This window comes from Pollicipes pollicipes, unplaced genomic scaffold (genome assembly GCF_011947565.3).
Source record: "Pollicipes pollicipes isolate AB1234 unplaced genomic scaffold, Ppol_2.1 Scaffold_7231;HRSCAF=8579_pilon_pilon_pilon, whole genome shotgun sequence".
NCBI classification, from domain to species: Eukaryota; Metazoa; Arthropoda; class Thecostraca; order Pollicipedomorpha; family Pollicipedidae; genus Pollicipes; species Pollicipes pollicipes.
Genome location: NW_023597034.1, coordinates 20592815 through 20609408, shown reverse-complemented (window position 1 = coordinate 20609408; position 16594 = coordinate 20592815). Strand labels below are relative to the sequence as shown.

The following is a 16594-nucleotide window of genomic DNA, read 5'->3' as shown; positions in this document are numbered from 1 at the left end:
TAATTGTAGGCAAAATGGTTAAAGCATGACACATGTGACTCTGACGTGTTCAACACAGATTTGTCGCATGTTGGAGAATTGCATTACAAAAAAACAGGTGCTATGTGAGAGACAATTAGCAAAATGTCATTAATGACAAACCAACTGAGCGTCCATGTCACTAACCAGAAGCGGATTTGGTACACCAAACACTGATGGGATAGAACATTCACGAAGCCCCACAGTTTACCATGTGGGATGGCAAAGCATCCTCGTTGAGTTGTTACTGCAGAGAAGGCTGTACTTATTTGGCATGACGTCTTTTTGCAAAGACGCAATCACTGAATCACTACGAAGCCACTGCAATCTTTGCATAGAGCTTGGCTATCTCAATCTGTACCAATTTAGCTCAATTAATCATGTGCGATGAGCTATTTGGGCTATGCTCCTGATAAAGGCAGTGCAGTGATGAATGATTGCACATTGTCAAGCATGGTTTGTTTGGCCAGGTGGTCAAGCAGGCACGTAGTCAAATTTATCGCAAGGTGGAGGCAAATATCGAGTTTTCTTTCAGATCCTGCGAATTTGTGTCCAACTCCTGCGAAATTGCCCAGTATTTATTGTAAATTTATTGGCTCAGGAGGTGGCCACCCAACACCCCACCCGAGGGACGCACGGCTCTCTCGGGTCTCCGCTCGGCTATATCCTGCATGCTTTGTTCCAAGCAAACACATCCCCTCCCAGTATTAAACCCCTACTCTGTCCAAGCACATCTATCACTCTCCACTCCAAACAGTGTCAGGCTCATACCAGATCACAATTCAGCAGAGGCGGACAAAAAGACCAATTTGGAACAGTTTTAGGAAAAATTGGGCCACATCTTCCCCAGAGTGTTGTCATCCATCGTAAAGTGAGCAGACATCATTCACGCACATAATGACAATAAAAGCCATGCAACGGCGTGCTGCTCATTTGGGGTCATTTCAGTCAGAACGATTCTTATTTCTAAACGTTTGTCTTTCTTGACTGTAATGTCGACTCCTAGTGTTTAAATAGTTTTAATGACACTGCTCAACTGTTAATGTTTCCCCGTTTTTGTTTTTGTTTTGTTTTGTAATGCCGAACGATTAGAAATCCCTGATGCTCAGAACCCCTTATGAGAGCTGGCGGACATGCAATTTTCACCCATATTAAAACATCATTACGCACTCTCGTTCGCATTTTATCGAAGTCTATCACGTGACAGGGGTACAGGGGTACCCTAACGTCTATCACGTGACAGGGGTACGGGGGTACCCTGACGTCCATTACGTGACAGGGGTACGGGGGTACCCTGACGTCTATCGCGTGACAGGGTTACGGGGTACCCTGACGTCTATCACGTGACAGGGGAACGGGGTACCCTGACGCCTATCACGTGACAGGGGAACGGGGTACCCTGACGTCTATCACGTGACAGGGGAACGGGGTACCCTGACGTCTATCACGTGACAGGATTACGGGGTACCCTGAAGTCTGTCATGCGACAGGGGTACGGGGGTACCCTGACGTCTATCACGTGACAGGGTTACGGGGCACCCTGCAGTCTATCACGTGACGGGGTTACGGGGTACCCTGACGCCTATCACGTGACAGAGGTACGGGGGTACCCTGACGTCTATCACGTGACAGAGAACCCGCTAAAGCTGCTTGATCATTTGCGTGCGCCCGACATAAGTGTGAGGGACGAGCCGCGGTTAGGCAACGTTCGTGATGGTCATCCCTGACCAGGTATTAGTACAAGGTGGCCCGAAAGACGATGGATTTTCATATGAAAGGAAGCGATCGGCTTGCCAAGCAGTTGATTCGTACACGAGACCCGGTTTTAATCGGCATCATGGGTGCTGGGTGCAGGATGGGGATTGCTGGTGTCCGGTTTTCGGCAACGTTGGCTGGTTCTGGCAGGTAATGTCATGAGAATGGTCCACCAAATGTGGCAGCCGTCATTCGAATCATCGTGGTGCGATGGGCGCCAGGGTCCAGCTTTCACCCCAAACCAGTTCTGTTCCGCTGTTCTGCGCTTCTGCCTTGATTTGCTTCCAGCACTGTATTTAGGGTTTGTGCTGCGCACCAGTTTTTGTAAGCCTGGAACCTTGGTCTGCTGTCGGGTTTTCTCCGGTAGCTTATCCACCGGCTTCACCGTCGGCATGCCCATGTCCTATGCGTGCGCCATGAGCATATTATATCTGATTAGCGCTTCTGCTACCTAGATTTCTGTAGATGGCTGTTCAGGATGTGCATTTATTTGCTGCTTGTCATTGTTTTGCGCGTGTTCTGATTCAGCAGTATTCAGTTGCATGGCACAATCTGTGTGCTTTTACCTTTCTTCACATAACCTCTTCTGCCTCCCAGTACCGCATTTCCCCTTTGTCTGCCGCCCATTTTCCCCCTGCCCTTCCGTACATCTCTGTTCCTGGTTCCGGCCGCTGGCAAGCGCTCCCGCTTCACGACCAGAGCCTCGGTCCCAGTGGAGTTGGCCAGCGGCTGCACGGTGCTGGTCCTCTTCTTTTTAAAGGGAGCGTGACGCGCGTTGTCAGGCATATGTACATGGAGCGCACACGACCGCAAATGTCAATAAGCAGTCGGGTGCTACTGCTCTACTGGAACTCGAACCCGGTCCCGATAACGGCGAGGGTCCGTCCGCGGGCCGGCAAATACCCGGCAGGATAGCGTGCGCGGCTGCCACTGGACAGCGGGGGCAGCGGCCGCCTCGCGCTCAATGGCTGCCACTGAACAACGGGGCAGCGGCCGCCTCGCGCTCAATCACGTAGTAACGTGAAAAGGTGCCGTGCTCACGAATCAGGCCTCGGTTGCGGAATGCATTTACGGAAACTTACGACGAAAGGAACCGCTTGACCCAGTTTAAGCGCTAGTGTTGAAAATACGCCTCAAACTGCCTCAGAGGAAAATAATTGAGAACGAAGTGTCGTATTAAAAAGCCAACTTCTCCAATCGCTTCAGTGGTGGTTTTGGTTTCTTGTGACCGTGGTTTCTTCAGACCGTGGTTTCCTGTGGAGAAATGGCCTTAACCCGAACATAACTGACCCCTCCGCTTTTGATGGATGCTTATAGGCTGGTGAGTTACATCGAATATAGGAGAAGAGTCGGTGGTAGACATTTTCGGCATTCGCCACGGTCAAATGGGTAGAGGTCGGAGAAAGGGGAGGAAAGGGAGATTACGCACGCACCGAACTCCTGCTGGCCTTGGTCTCCCGCGCCCGCTTCCTCTTCCAATCTCTAGCCACCTGGTGGTGGCAGGCGCCAAAAGTTCGTGCCTGCTATTCTTCCTCTTATCTTAGCCGCCACCTACCAGCTTGCAGGCCTCCACCACCAGCAAACAGATCAGTTCGATTTGGTTTTTTAAGTAATTTACCCAACGTCGCCTTAAAGGGGTGTCCCACCTTTAAGGCATATTTAAAATAAACATGCTCCAGTGAAAACGCAAGGCCTTCAGAGGCCCCGCAGTTGAGAAGCGCATTGGTTGAAGTTTCAGCCAGCGCGTCACTATGAACCATGTGATGCTTTTATTCCCAAAATCAAATCACACATTGAAAAGAGCTACAGAGCTAAACGCCGTAGAGAAGAAATCAAACTCATTGAAAACATAATTCGTTGAATTCGTGGGGCAATAGCTGCATGCTCGCGTATCTTCTTGTCGAAACAGCGTGGTTCAAGCTTTCATGGCATTTATTACACAAAGGTTTGGACAAATTAGAGTGTGGCAGCCGTTGCAGAAGACACACGCTGAAAAAGCAAGGCGAATGAAATGCATTGCCTTCATAATAGTGAGCAGAGTATCCAATGAGATTTTTCCCGCAGGAGCGGGTACTTCAAATTGGAATTCTGAGCTATTTGGAAGGATCTCGAGAAAACTGTTACTTCTGATCACACTATCATACTTGTAATTATCAAATCATGCTTGACTGATCCAACAAAAAGTGAACACCACGAAAAGGTGTCACATTCCATTGTTATAAAAATGGAAACTCTATTTGTTCTACCTCTCTCAAAACACAGTCGTTTCGGATACCTTAGTGTCCTCGTAACTCCATATTCTTCGGGGTCAGCATATCTTTTAAAACTCCTTAGCCTTCATGCGACACTGGTCCCTACTTTTTTGTCTGTGAAACGATTTGAACAAACCTTCAGTAGCAGCAATTAAACAGGGTAGCCACGCGGCGCCTTCCGCAGCACATTTCGACAAATGTATTCCATTACCGAGGCCAGATTCGCAAGCACGGCACCTTTAACATCACAGCGCCATTGAGTGCGAGGCGGCCGCTGCCCCGCTGTTCAGTGGCAGCCATTGAGCGCGAGGCGGCCGCTGCCCCGCTGTTCAGTGGCAGCCATTGAGCGCGAGGCGACCGCTGCCCCGCTGTTCAGTGGCAGCCATTGAGCGCGAGGCGGCCGCTGCCCCGCTGTTCAGTGGCAGCCACGTACGCCATCCTGCCGTGTATTTGCCGGCCCGCATACGGCCGACGCCTTGGAGCCGGCACTCAACATTTGCCAGATGGACAGGGCGCCATTAGGCCGGCGTGGGCGGGAGGGGGGGGGGAGGGGGGGACGCTGGCCCACCGCGCGTCATGAGATTATTCATCGGCGCGTGCTAATGAGGTCATCGTCACGCGTCAGTCATGCGGTGAGGTGACGGAATGCGCAGCTGGTGAGATACCGAACGCAGGTCTTCCTGCAGCTCGTTGTAAGCACCGGTCGATTTGATAGGTTCCGACTTTAATGCATGCTTGAGGTTATTGTTGTCAAGTTCTGCGTACGTGCATACCGGCCCTACATGGAATTCAGGGGTGGCGCCACAGAATTTTCAAAGACGACAGGCAAACCGAGAGGGTCTCCTAAACAGATTTCGCGGACTCTGAGCTCAACCCTCACTTAAAGTTCTGCTCTCGGATTTCAACCGTTGTCTGTCAAAAAGGCGTAATAGTTAGGTTATGTAATTGAAAAACAACTTTCATTGGCATGGTGGCGACTGTTAGCTCTCCTTGAGTCATTGAGCCTCCTCTTGGGGCCGGCTGGCCTTTCTGTTTTTTTTATGTTGGGCCTCCTATGCATCTTTCCCATGGATCTTCTGAGGCCTTCTGTGAACTAATGGAGCCTGCTGGCGCTCATTGTCGGGCACATGCCTTTGCGTGTCATAAGTGCCCTCCTTTGATTTTTTGGGTGTTCTGGCTGGTCATCTGGGTCATCCTGTCGGCATGGTGCGGCCTCCTAAAATCATGCAGGGGAACACACATGTTTACTCCCTCCGCAAGTGAGAAGGGAGGACGGGAGGCGGAAATGAATCAACGGAATCCACGAGCTAGCTGTTTGAGATCTTCAATATATTGATATATATACACACTATATATATATATATATATATATATATATTTATATATATAACACATTTATTTTGAGCCGCATATACATATATACATATATAGATAACAATATAAATATGCATATATGTACATTTTATGTGTATATATATATATTATATATATATATACATATATCTGCATATATGGATGTGAGGTATGTCTTTTTTAGGTTTTCTCGAGACTGATCTTTTTTGTTTCCTATTCTGCTGCTTCTGGAGTTCCAGATATGGGCTTACCGTAACAAAATCGCGCCTTCAAAACTTTCAGAGAATTTTGTGATGATAATGCCTACGTAGATGTCCATACAATTTGTTTTGTAAACCTTATAATGGTACGCGTGCTTTCGCCCGGACTGTGCCAAATGCGCCATCCGAACGCATCGTAAATGCATCCATTCGGCCCAGGCAATCTGCGTGTCAGTCCAGCCCATGATGACGTGTGATACCCAGTCCAAACGGCACGCACACCTCTCAGGTGCGCCAAAACTTGTCCGAGATGACAACGTTTAAAACACACTCCTGGCATGGCCATGTCCGCACTGCTCGGCGAGGGGCATGCGCTCGCTCACCCTTACCGGCAGTGACAACCGTTCTTGGTCGAACTCTGCAGCTGGAGTCAGGAGGAGGGCGTCGGGGAAGCCACACAATCGGGTACGACACCGTCTTCAAGATCGTTCTCAGGCGGGGGCTGAACGGAGAAGGCTTGGTGACAACAGGCCCAGCCTTTTCGGGCGACACATTTGGAGCTTTTATCGCAGACTAACATCGGCAATTAATTTTCCATGCGACGACCACGCGCGAAATGTCCGTACATTGAAGCGTACTTCATCCGTTTTAGCGGGTTATCATTCCTAATTCCAGCCGTCAGTGATGTTACACAATAGATTGGTAGCCGGATGTGGAGAGTCATCCTTTATGTACAGACAGATAATAAATTTGGAGCACCTGTGGTGAACTCAGCCTTCCGGCTACGCGGTAGCAACTTTCCGCCACACTCTGGCCCGAGGAAAGGGAAATCGCTATCCGTTTCGACACTATCCGACATATAACACAAAGGGACTTATTGGAGATTCCGGGTCAGAAGTGTTAATTTGTATGCAGTGACTGTCACTGTGCAAGTTGATGAAAGAGCCAGTTTCTCCAGCCTGCGTGTTGTCCGGAAACGTAACTTTTCCGACGTGAGTTGTCAGTTCCACTATTCTTCTGAACAGCGACGCTTTCATAGTGGTGACATGGGAGAAATTGTCTCAATACGTGCTCAGAAGAAGAATCATGCATATCCATCCTCTCATAGAACATACTTATCCTCAGGTCCGTTGGATGTGCTTAGCATGTGACCGCCCGGTGGTAGGATACTATAAGTTCAGCCACCTGCCAGAATGAATGCCCGATACAAAAAAATTAACAGGCCACGCCTACTTCCTCCCTAAAAGAGAGATCTGTAGCAATAAAACTCTTGTTCAGCGAAATGGAAATGCACCTTGAAAGCAAGCATCTTCCAACTTCGACAGCTATGAATCGCTATCTACCCACGGTCGCCTGGATCTACCTACCAAGTATGTACCTACCAAATCCCAAATCAAGTCCCCGTGATTCGCGTGGCCCGCCAGCAGGTATGTGCAATAGTGAGCGCTAAAAATGCCCCGAAACGCCGCATATTAAGCCGTGAATTTTACAAGCTATTCCGTCAACCATAATTAACTATGGAACAGCCTTTAGCAAATAAAAAGGTAGGCCAAACTAAAGTGACTGGCATGATATAATGACGGCGACTTTATCGTGCACCCTGTGAGGCAAAGCAAATATGCATCCAAAACCAACTTGAGCTGAACAAGGCAAGACCAAAAAGGTTTCAAAATTACTTAAATGCGTTGGAGGATGCACCAAAACTCCAAAACTCCAAAACTCCAAAATTCCAAAACTCCAAAACTCCAGGACATCGGCAAAGGACCAAAACTCGGCACTGAACGTGTAAAATGCCAGTAGAGGCAGAATAACTGGCAAAATGCAAATTTCAACATACTTTCATAATTCATTTGTGTCTGCGCACCGCACCATTCTGGAAAAGGGCTTCTGCCTATAGATGAAAACTCAGCTGATTCTGTGCGCACCCATTCTGAGCACGTAACTGACACTACGACAATGCCGCCAATGCAGCTGAGCTCCTTTTCACAGATATACGCAACGGGTAGGTGCAGGCAGCCGCAAGTTCAAAGCCGACATTTTTAAGCAGGCCTCTTCACCAATGCTGCCAATTCTCTACGAGCTTGTATATTTCAGTGACCTTTACTTGACCCTGAGGCCCATTTCTGAATTGAACAGTGTTGTAAAACCCACCGTGACATACAGACTGGCATTTAGCTGACATAAGGGAATGTAAATTCCCATTAGATTTTGATGAAGAATAAATAGAATGCTATCTATGGAAAAATATCCGGCTGCAAACTTTGTGCGTGGCAACGTTCATATTACTTAAAAGCTTTGCGGTTGTGCTGGGAAACCCAACGTTTTGAAGCTGTGCTCAGGGTAAGATTTGTTCTCAACAGTCGATCATCAGCACCCGAATAAAAATTCACTCTGGAGCATGTCGCACGAAATGTGTTGATTCCATCTGTTCTCAACAGTCGATCATTAGCACCCGAATAAAAATTTACTTGAGCACGCCCTACGAAATATGTTGATTCCACTCCACCACACCCTTTTTGTCATATGGCTTGGCAGACGCTACCCCACCGAAGTGTATCGTGAATTGCCCCGGCGATGATGTGACGGATGGGGGATCGCTGGTGACTACCGCTGTTACTGGCCGCGCCTTGTCAGTTAATTGGCAGTCAAATGCCACCGCAGCCATGATTATGTGACAAGTTCACTTGCCGCTGCTGAGGGAATCTCGGTATTCTGTTATTTGGGTCATCCTGTGCTTTTTAAAGCTCCCGCAGAAAGCATTGACTGCAGAACTGTAGTCAATTCTTAATCCAATCCAGGTATTACCACGTGAACTCTGGCTCAACACTTACAGACTGGCCTATGATACGAAAAGGTTGGCAAGACAAAAACATTATGTACTTGCAGGACACTTTTTGGTACATGAACATGATATAGTAATTCGTGTAGGTGCTTAGTGTTCTACTAGTTAATGCAATTTTCCACGTTTCGTAGGCCCAGTATTCTCTCCTTGCCCATATGCATCGAGGGGCCTCAGCGTAGCATTGGGTGGGTGGGGGTGGGGGGGGAGGGGGGGAAGTCAGCAATGAGGGGAGGCTCAGGCCGCCCCTTAAAAAACATACAGTGACGCTACTGCCCAGGGTGAGTTATGGCTGTGAGCAACTGTAGCGAACAAAGCATTGAACTTTACGAGTGGATGAGGTGCATGCAGGCAGCCGACGATGTTCAAGCCCCATCGAAATAGCCATCTCCATGGACCACGACCACCACTTTGACCACCACCAATCCGGGTCAGACTTCCTCCAGGCTGCGAGTCATGCATTACCATCGTCTTGAAAAGTCAATCCGGCATACTTTGGAGCAAGGCGGCCCTGCAGTAACCCAGTACGGCTTCCAGGCGAGCTATACTTAATGCGAGAACTTCGAGCTGCATGCATTTGCCGATCACCGCTGAAGTCTGGGAGCCCTGACAGCCATGCCATTAGCACAAGCCATTGTACTTCGGTCGTACAAAGTACCCGTATAACGGTCTCATTGGTGTCAACGGTAGCTATGGCAGCGCTTAACAAACCCTCCCTGCGATCAGGCAGTGAAGACGAAAACACGAAATTAACAGATGATCCGTTTCAGATGCTCATCCGACGTCTGCTTTGGAATTTGAATGGTCCCGTAAATCCGGCTGTGATGGAATATGCTACGGCAATTTGGAGATCCCTCAGTTCCACCTCGGCGGCGTGCAAGATCTAAACAAAATCACCCTGAAATACGATACTGGTACGTATTATGATATCCATCCAAAACGTATCCCTGCAGCCATATGCTGCAAATCCATGCCGACACGCGCGAATAATGAAATATCATTCATCCCATAGCTTTTTGAATGACACTGAATACTGAATTGAAACCCGTTAATTTGAACATGGCCCAGACCCTCGACTATGCATTGGGTCCTCCATCGCTGGCACCAAGAACCCGACGGGCCCCTCAGGACCTGAGAGAAGCACGTCACCCTTGGCTGCGTCCCTGAGCGCCATATGTGGCGTCAGATTTGAACGGCGTGAGGCAGGTGTTCGCCTTTAAACTGGTACAGCGAGCTATCCGTCCATGGTTCACTGATTTATAAATGGTTATGGAAGAGAGGGTAGACACAGCTGCTGGATCCCGACGAGCTTGAAGTTGTTGAAACGTGGATCATTGAGAGATAAATGCAGTTACAAATGAGGCTAGTTTACTTTTGTTAGGTGATAGGTGTGCTGTGATTCGAGCCTGTGCAGAGTTCGTGGGGTTCGTCCTGTTTGTTCGGTTGGTGTAGCCTCGCGCGAAAGCCGACACTGTTCAAAATTTATGCATGTAACCGAAGCGTACAGTGAACCTGCTGTTCCATGAGCATGGGTATAGATATTCCGTTTCGCAACAGCCTCGTACATCATTCGTACACTGCCGAACAAATCTTGATCCTTGCTTCGTTTGGTGCATCACGTCGCTCTCCGTTGTTCCCAGGCAATTTCAGCGCCTTGTCGGCTTCGTTTACGCTCGACCGTGAAAACGGCTACCACATTCTGCAAACATACGTCCCCACCATGCTCATGGTGTGCATGTCGTGGGTGTCTTTCTGGCTGGAGCAGACAGCCACACCGGCCAGGTAACTGTCACGGATGTCTTTCTGGCTGGAGCAGACAGCCACATCAGCCAGCTAACTGTCTGTCATGAGCGTCTTTCTGGCTGGAGCGGACAGCCACACCGGCCAGGTAACTGTCTGCCATTGGTGTTCCGGCTGGAGCAGACAGCCACGCCGGCCAGGTGACTATGTGCACTGCCACATTCCAGTATCAACGAGGCACGGAATCGACCCGCCGGCTTGTTGTGTATTAATAATGTGGTTTGAGTTGCCGCTGAAAAGGCAACAGAGGCCCACACATAACACATGCTTTTCTGTATCAATAGTTTAGCCGCAGGATGAAGCACTGCGTGGCAAGCAGCTGTACTGGATGACGAGGGAAGACAATTTGGCACAACGCTGACAGTTCCCGAGCGACGGAAAATGCAGTTACTGTTTAATTGCGCGTGGTCCAGCGCTCCTCACGCCCGTGTCACAGCCGCTGTTGTCGGCGGCTAACGATGACTTGGGTTTTTGCAGAGTAACCCTGGGAGTGACGACCTTGCTGACCCTGACCTCTCTGGCGGCGGGTGTTCGGAGCGAGTTGCCACCAGTCTCCTACCTCAAGGTGATGTTTTTGGTATCCGAGCATGCCTTCAACGCTACAATGCGCACATATACGAAACAAATCGGTTTCAAGCCATGACATACAGAATATCAATCGCGCAAAGCAATGCATGTCGGAATGGGTAACTATGTGTAAGTAATTGTAATACCGCGTTTAAGCAACTTAAACACGCGCCAGGGTGGCCGGTTGAATATCCTTCGCTCGGGTGGGGCTCAGTTTGACCACCTTGAAATCTGGAAATAGAGAGGGCTAGAGACACCAAATCCACAGGGTATAATTCCCCTTACTTGAACCCACTTGGATCAAAATTTGACGTTCCTAGATCATGGACGTCGGGTCAAATAAGGTAAAGTATGATCAAACTCCAAATTGATATCCGAAGTGCCCCAGACCTTCTCATGCAACCACCGTGAACCTAGATACCTGTTCTAAGCAAAAGGTCACTGGTGCTCATTAAGATCAGTGACCTTGTTTGACCTTTTGAAGGTCGAAGTGACCAAAATCATACAAGAGTGCATTGATTTTGCATTTGAATAAGTGTTAAGGTTTACGCTAGGCGGTATGTTCCTAAAAGCAAAATGTTGACCTGGGTCATTTCAGGTCAGTGACCTATTATGACCTTAAACAAGCTCATAGCTCAAGGTCATAAACAAGCTCATAATGCGATTCCTGCTATCAGCAAATTAAAAGTAAACACCAGAATCAATCCCACGCAGCAGCCTCTAGAGTAATCGGACAGGTTTATTTTTACTTCGGCCTGAGCTTCACACTCAGTGTCCCAGAACTGCTGACTTTGGGTGTAAAGCAACACGCTGCGTGGATGAATTTTTCACTCCTTTCCGCAAATTTTATGGAAATTTTTCCCTCCTGCCTGGCATTTTCTAATCGCACATACCAAACCCATATTTCCCTTTCTGAGGTTCTCAGATGTCATCCAAAACCGAACTCACTTGAAACCACCAACTATAAACAATGCTCCAAAGAACCTGGACACCTTAAGCTATGTCCAGTCTAAGGCTATGTCCTGCCTCACTTTCATCTGGACCATGTCGAATGTATGCACAGAGCAAGGGCGCCAAATACCTCCAAGCCCAAGAACCCCAGCGAGTCCAGCCGCTTGCACGCGCTAAGTTTGGTTTGTTTACAAAATGAATCACAATCGGCACCTGTGTGCCAAATGCAAGGTTTTCACGTATCCCCTTCTTTGTCTCACCACCACACCACGAAAGCAGAGCCTGGCGCAAAGACCAGCAAGGCCTGGTAGAGCACTTTATTCCATGTATTTTTTCCCGAGAGAACTTGACCACTAAATTGCATCGCTGCCGAAATGCAGGAGTGAAAAATTCAAGACATGTCTTCTAAATTAAATTTACAAGTGCATATCACCATTTGAGCGCTCATGCCAACAGATTTTAAGTCAAGTCAGCTGATGACAAAATTTTGCTGAAAAGTTATTAGTCATATATATATATATATATATATATATATATATATATATTAACTACCTTTGTTTTTCTTGGTATCATACGAGTGTGATACCACCTAATTCTTCCTCCCTTTTCGATTGTCTTTAGGGGTACCATCTGTTGCTTACAATGTTGACCAATTTTTCTGCAAGATGCTCCAGCCGCAAATTTTCACATATTTCGTACACAAATTGGATTAATTCGCCAGCCGCCCAAACATGTTTGATATGTACCCAAGAGTAAACAACTCGCAGGGAATGAAGGAGACAATCTGGAGCACGGTACTTTTTTGAAGCACCCGTTATTGCCCTTGACATGGGTTGGCCATGCCAAGCAAAATGAGTTATTCAGAGTAATTTAAAGCGTTTTGATTTGTGTGTTGAGAACTTTGTCTGATGTCAACAACCATACACAAATAAGCTGATTAAAAACGCAAGTTCAAACCAGCCAAAAATCAGCTTTATAATGTTTTTATCGCAAGTGCTGCTGTCAACAGATAGGTGACTTGAGATTATGTTCAACATATGACTACTCTAAGTTGGGTTAAGTTGGTTAAGTGCATAACAAGTGGCAATAAGAGTTGTGCAAGAATCAGTAACTCACAACTGCTGCTGTGATACAAACAGGTTAGACAGGATGAGATGAAGTAAAGCTTCTTTAGGTTAAGCATAGCTAGGCTACTTGCATGGAGATAAGTATTGGTATTTTGTAAGAAACAGTGACAAAATATTTGTTTTCCCTGACCTCATCTTAACAGAAGCCAGGGATTTGTCTAATATGTTTGACTTGGTGATGGGCTGATATGTAAGAGTCCGAGTTTTTTGTTTGAGTATTTTATGCTTGTTGAATTTTCTGTTGTTATTTTGTTATTGAATTCCCTTGCTTTGTTTTGTGTTAAAAGTGTTGTGGAAGGGAAGTGCAAAGTGCAGCATCAAATTATTGGTGTTAATAATTTTTATGCTCATTACACTGTCATGAAGTTACTATGCTTCAATGTATTCTGTTTCACTTCAATGACCTGAGATGTTAAAAAACAGAACAGTTTTGTCAGGTTTATGATATTACGCCCATGCCAACTTGACATATATGTCTATTTGCTGAAGCATCAGTCATGAGCTCAAAGCTCCATCTTTTATGAATCGATTTTTTCACTCCCGCACGGTCTTTTTGCGATGAAATCTTTCACTCCCATCCGAGTTCAAAACCGATTCTAACTCACTGTTCATACTTGATCCTAGGTCAACGGAACTGAATAATTTGATTGTTGTGTTGCCTAAAAAGCTATCCCAGAGATGTATGGCTTCGTATAATACTCCGTTGCTGCATCATGTTGAACGATTCCCTGGAAATTGTCTGCTTGATACCAGATGACCCAGTATTTATTTACCTGCAGTTATCCAAAAGTTGGTGTAACTTCCGTACGGAGATCATTCTGCAAAAAGTTTCGGGGAGAGGTAAACTGACTCTTCGTGTATTCATGGCTTTTTATGTCTAAGCTATTAATTTGATGCCATGCATATTTGACAAAAGCTGGTATGAAGTTCCATGCCATGCGATATGCTTTTTCTGGCTCATATGCACATTGCCAGGAGGAGGGTGAGTGCCTATGCCGCGCCGTTCACGGAAGTGGTAGCAGCGACTCTATGGCGATGCGCAACACAATTTGTATTAGAAGTGGGTTTGATCCCGCCCACTTTCAAGAAATGTCCACGCGTTTGTTCTGAGTAACAGCAAACAGATATCGCGGTTTCGAGCGAGATCGTTGTTCAGGGCAATGACTTATTTCAAAGAAACTCCTGTTCTGATTAGCGAATGTATACTATGCAAGGGTGCAGGCTTGCTTGCTGATGCTGCTGTCAAGACCTGCTTTTGATAAAGTGCATCGCAGCATTACACTTTCTAGGCCAGAAGCATGGAGCCAAGCCCTTAATTTTCGTAGGTCGCTCACCTCGCCGTCTGCTTCTCAGTGTCCGTGGTTGTTCATTCCCCATGAGCAGCTCGTCTGATAATGCTCTCCCTGCAGGCCATCGACGTCTGGATCGGCACATGCATGATCTTCGTGTTCGGCGCACTGCTGGAGTTCGTGCTGGTGCACTATTTGGCTAAGAAGCGCAAGTTCCAGGGCGATCGCCGCAAGAGCGTCAAGGAGATGTTCTTCTCGAAGGAGGAGGGCGGACCAGCCGAGCCACAGGGGCCCAGCAGCAAGAAGCAGACGCACATCATGCAGGCCAAAGTGGTGGATCGGGTGTGCCGGGTGGTCATGCCGCTTGCCTTCCTCACCTTCAACATCATCTACTGGAGCGTGTATGGCCTGGGCTAGATGGCGCTCTCAGCCGGTGTGTTGGACAGACTCGGTGGTCGCTGTTCAGCGCGGGATAACCCTTGCTCAGGACAGTCTCAAATGGAGCCGGTGTAGTTGTTGTGTGCCGATGTGTGACTACTAAAACCCATTGTACATAGAAAGCCATTAAATGGCTGGTCTATCCCGAGCTAATTCGGATGTTTTCAAATCATGTCCTTAGGGCCGTTTACCAGCCAGTCCATCCTCGCCGCGATGTCTTGCGCATTTGCTACGTTCCCCGAGAAACCCCAGGGTAGGGGGACCACCACTTCGAACATTTTGTTCAAAATTTAAAACGCTTAGTTATCAGGTCAAAGTTGAGGTGTGTGAGTTTTGGACCCATAAAGCACTGGATCAGAGTTTAGACCTTATTTAACTTCGTGTGCAAGTTTTGGACCCATAAAGCACTGGATCAGAGTTTAGGCGTTATTTAACTCACTGCCTTCCACTGCAGACATACACTAATTGGCTTGTTAAGGCTGAATAAATTATCGCAAGAACTTAAAATATTATAACATTGTATTCAGAATAGAACACAGGATTCAAGGATGACAAGTTTATCCGTTCGGTCAGTTTATGACCTCATGGCCTCGTGATGTCTTCTTACATATAGATGCTAACTTACATTCGATTTTGCGCCTTCTTTGGCGATGCATGTCCCATTTTACTGGCCACACCATTCCCAACCGTCAATTGTGGTGCACGTTCGCTTAAATTCCGTTACCAGATACGAGTTATGGGGCAGATCCATGTGAAGTCAAATATGGTGAATGCATTGTGTCACTGCAGGATAGCCTATATGAGTATGGAGAAAAAGCTCTCTTTCTACTCAGCTTTGCAACTGTATGGAGCTCTTGTGATGCCAGCTTCGACTTCCATAGCCTTATTCTTTCAGATAACAGGACAAGTTGACGTTGAGCGTTAGACTCCTGACTGACCTAATCCCTTATGCGTGACTTATGACCGAAACTGCCACGGGTGCGAGAAATGCATCACGCGTCAGCGAGCTTCAATATCTTCTTCAGGGGGTGTTGCAGACCGACGCCATCTCTCTTCTCTGATAATAGACAGACTTGTGTATGCGCATCGCTTTGGTGCGCGGCGTATCTGGCAGCCACGCTGGCAGGCCCGCTTTGGTGCGTGACACATCTGGCAGCCACGCTGGCAGGCCCGCTTTGGTGCGTGACGCATCTGGCAGCCACGCTGGCAGGCTCACTTTGGTGCGTGACGCATCTGGCAGCTACGCTGGCAGGCCCGCTTTGGTGCGTGACGCATCTGGCAGCCACGCTGGCAGGCCCGCTTCGGTGCGTGACGCATCTGGCAGTCACGCTGGCAGGCCCGCTTTGGTGCGTGACGCATCTGGCAGCCACGCTGGCAGGCCCGCTTCGGTGCGTGACGCATCTGGCAGTCACGCTGGCAGGCTCGCTTGGCTCCGTTGTTGTCTGTTTTACGGTTCCCTGCCGAATATGCCGGGTGACAAAAGAACGAAGCGTGGTGTATTGTTGGACGCGTGTGTAATGGGATGGAATGGGAAGAATCATTTGGAAAGATTGAGGTGTTTTGCCAACCGGAACTTGGATGAGTCGCTGCAAAATTGAGGTGAACGGATCGGTGTACGGTGATAAGTACGACCGCCTCTTTCACAAGCAATGTGTCGGTTGCTGTTTACCAGCGCAGACGGGATTCGTTCAGGGCCTAACCTGCTGCCATGGACCCCGCACTAACTTCAAAAAAGACACGCTCAGAAGGAGTCCTATAAGCCATCCATTGACTGCGCCCCAACGGCTTTACAAGTCGATCTCCGAACATCGGTGTTACACCGCGCGTCTCAAAGCCAGAACGTCACCACCATCTCCAAAAGTGCTGCTTATTGGCAACTTTCTGAAGTGAATCGTTTACAGACGGTCTGTAAGCACATTGCACAAATTGGTCTGTTAGGCGAGTTGTTTATCGTGTTTGTGCACGATGAAATAGCGTGGTCACTGTTTTAATAACAGTTGAAAGG

General features: G+C 47.8%; 1 protein-coding gene across 2 annotated transcripts in view; it reads left to right on the top strand.

Moving 5' to 3' along the window:
• LOC119109287 (glycine receptor subunit alpha-4) overlaps positions 1–15338 on the top strand; it is a 49987-nt gene extending 34649 nt beyond the window's left edge. For both annotated transcript variants that reach the window (XM_037232884.1, XM_037232883.1), the window contains exons 7-10: positions 9188–9331; positions 10058–10199; positions 10695–10782; positions 14272–15338. In XM_037232884.1, coding sequence (XP_037088779.1) covers positions 9188–9331; positions 10058–10199; positions 10695–10782; positions 14272–14568 — 671 coding nt within the window. In that variant the 3' untranslated portion in view covers positions 14569–15338. The remainder of the gene's footprint in view (positions 1–9187; positions 9332–10057; positions 10200–10694; positions 10783–14271) is intronic.
• Positions 15339–16594: the final 1256 nt, after the last annotated feature.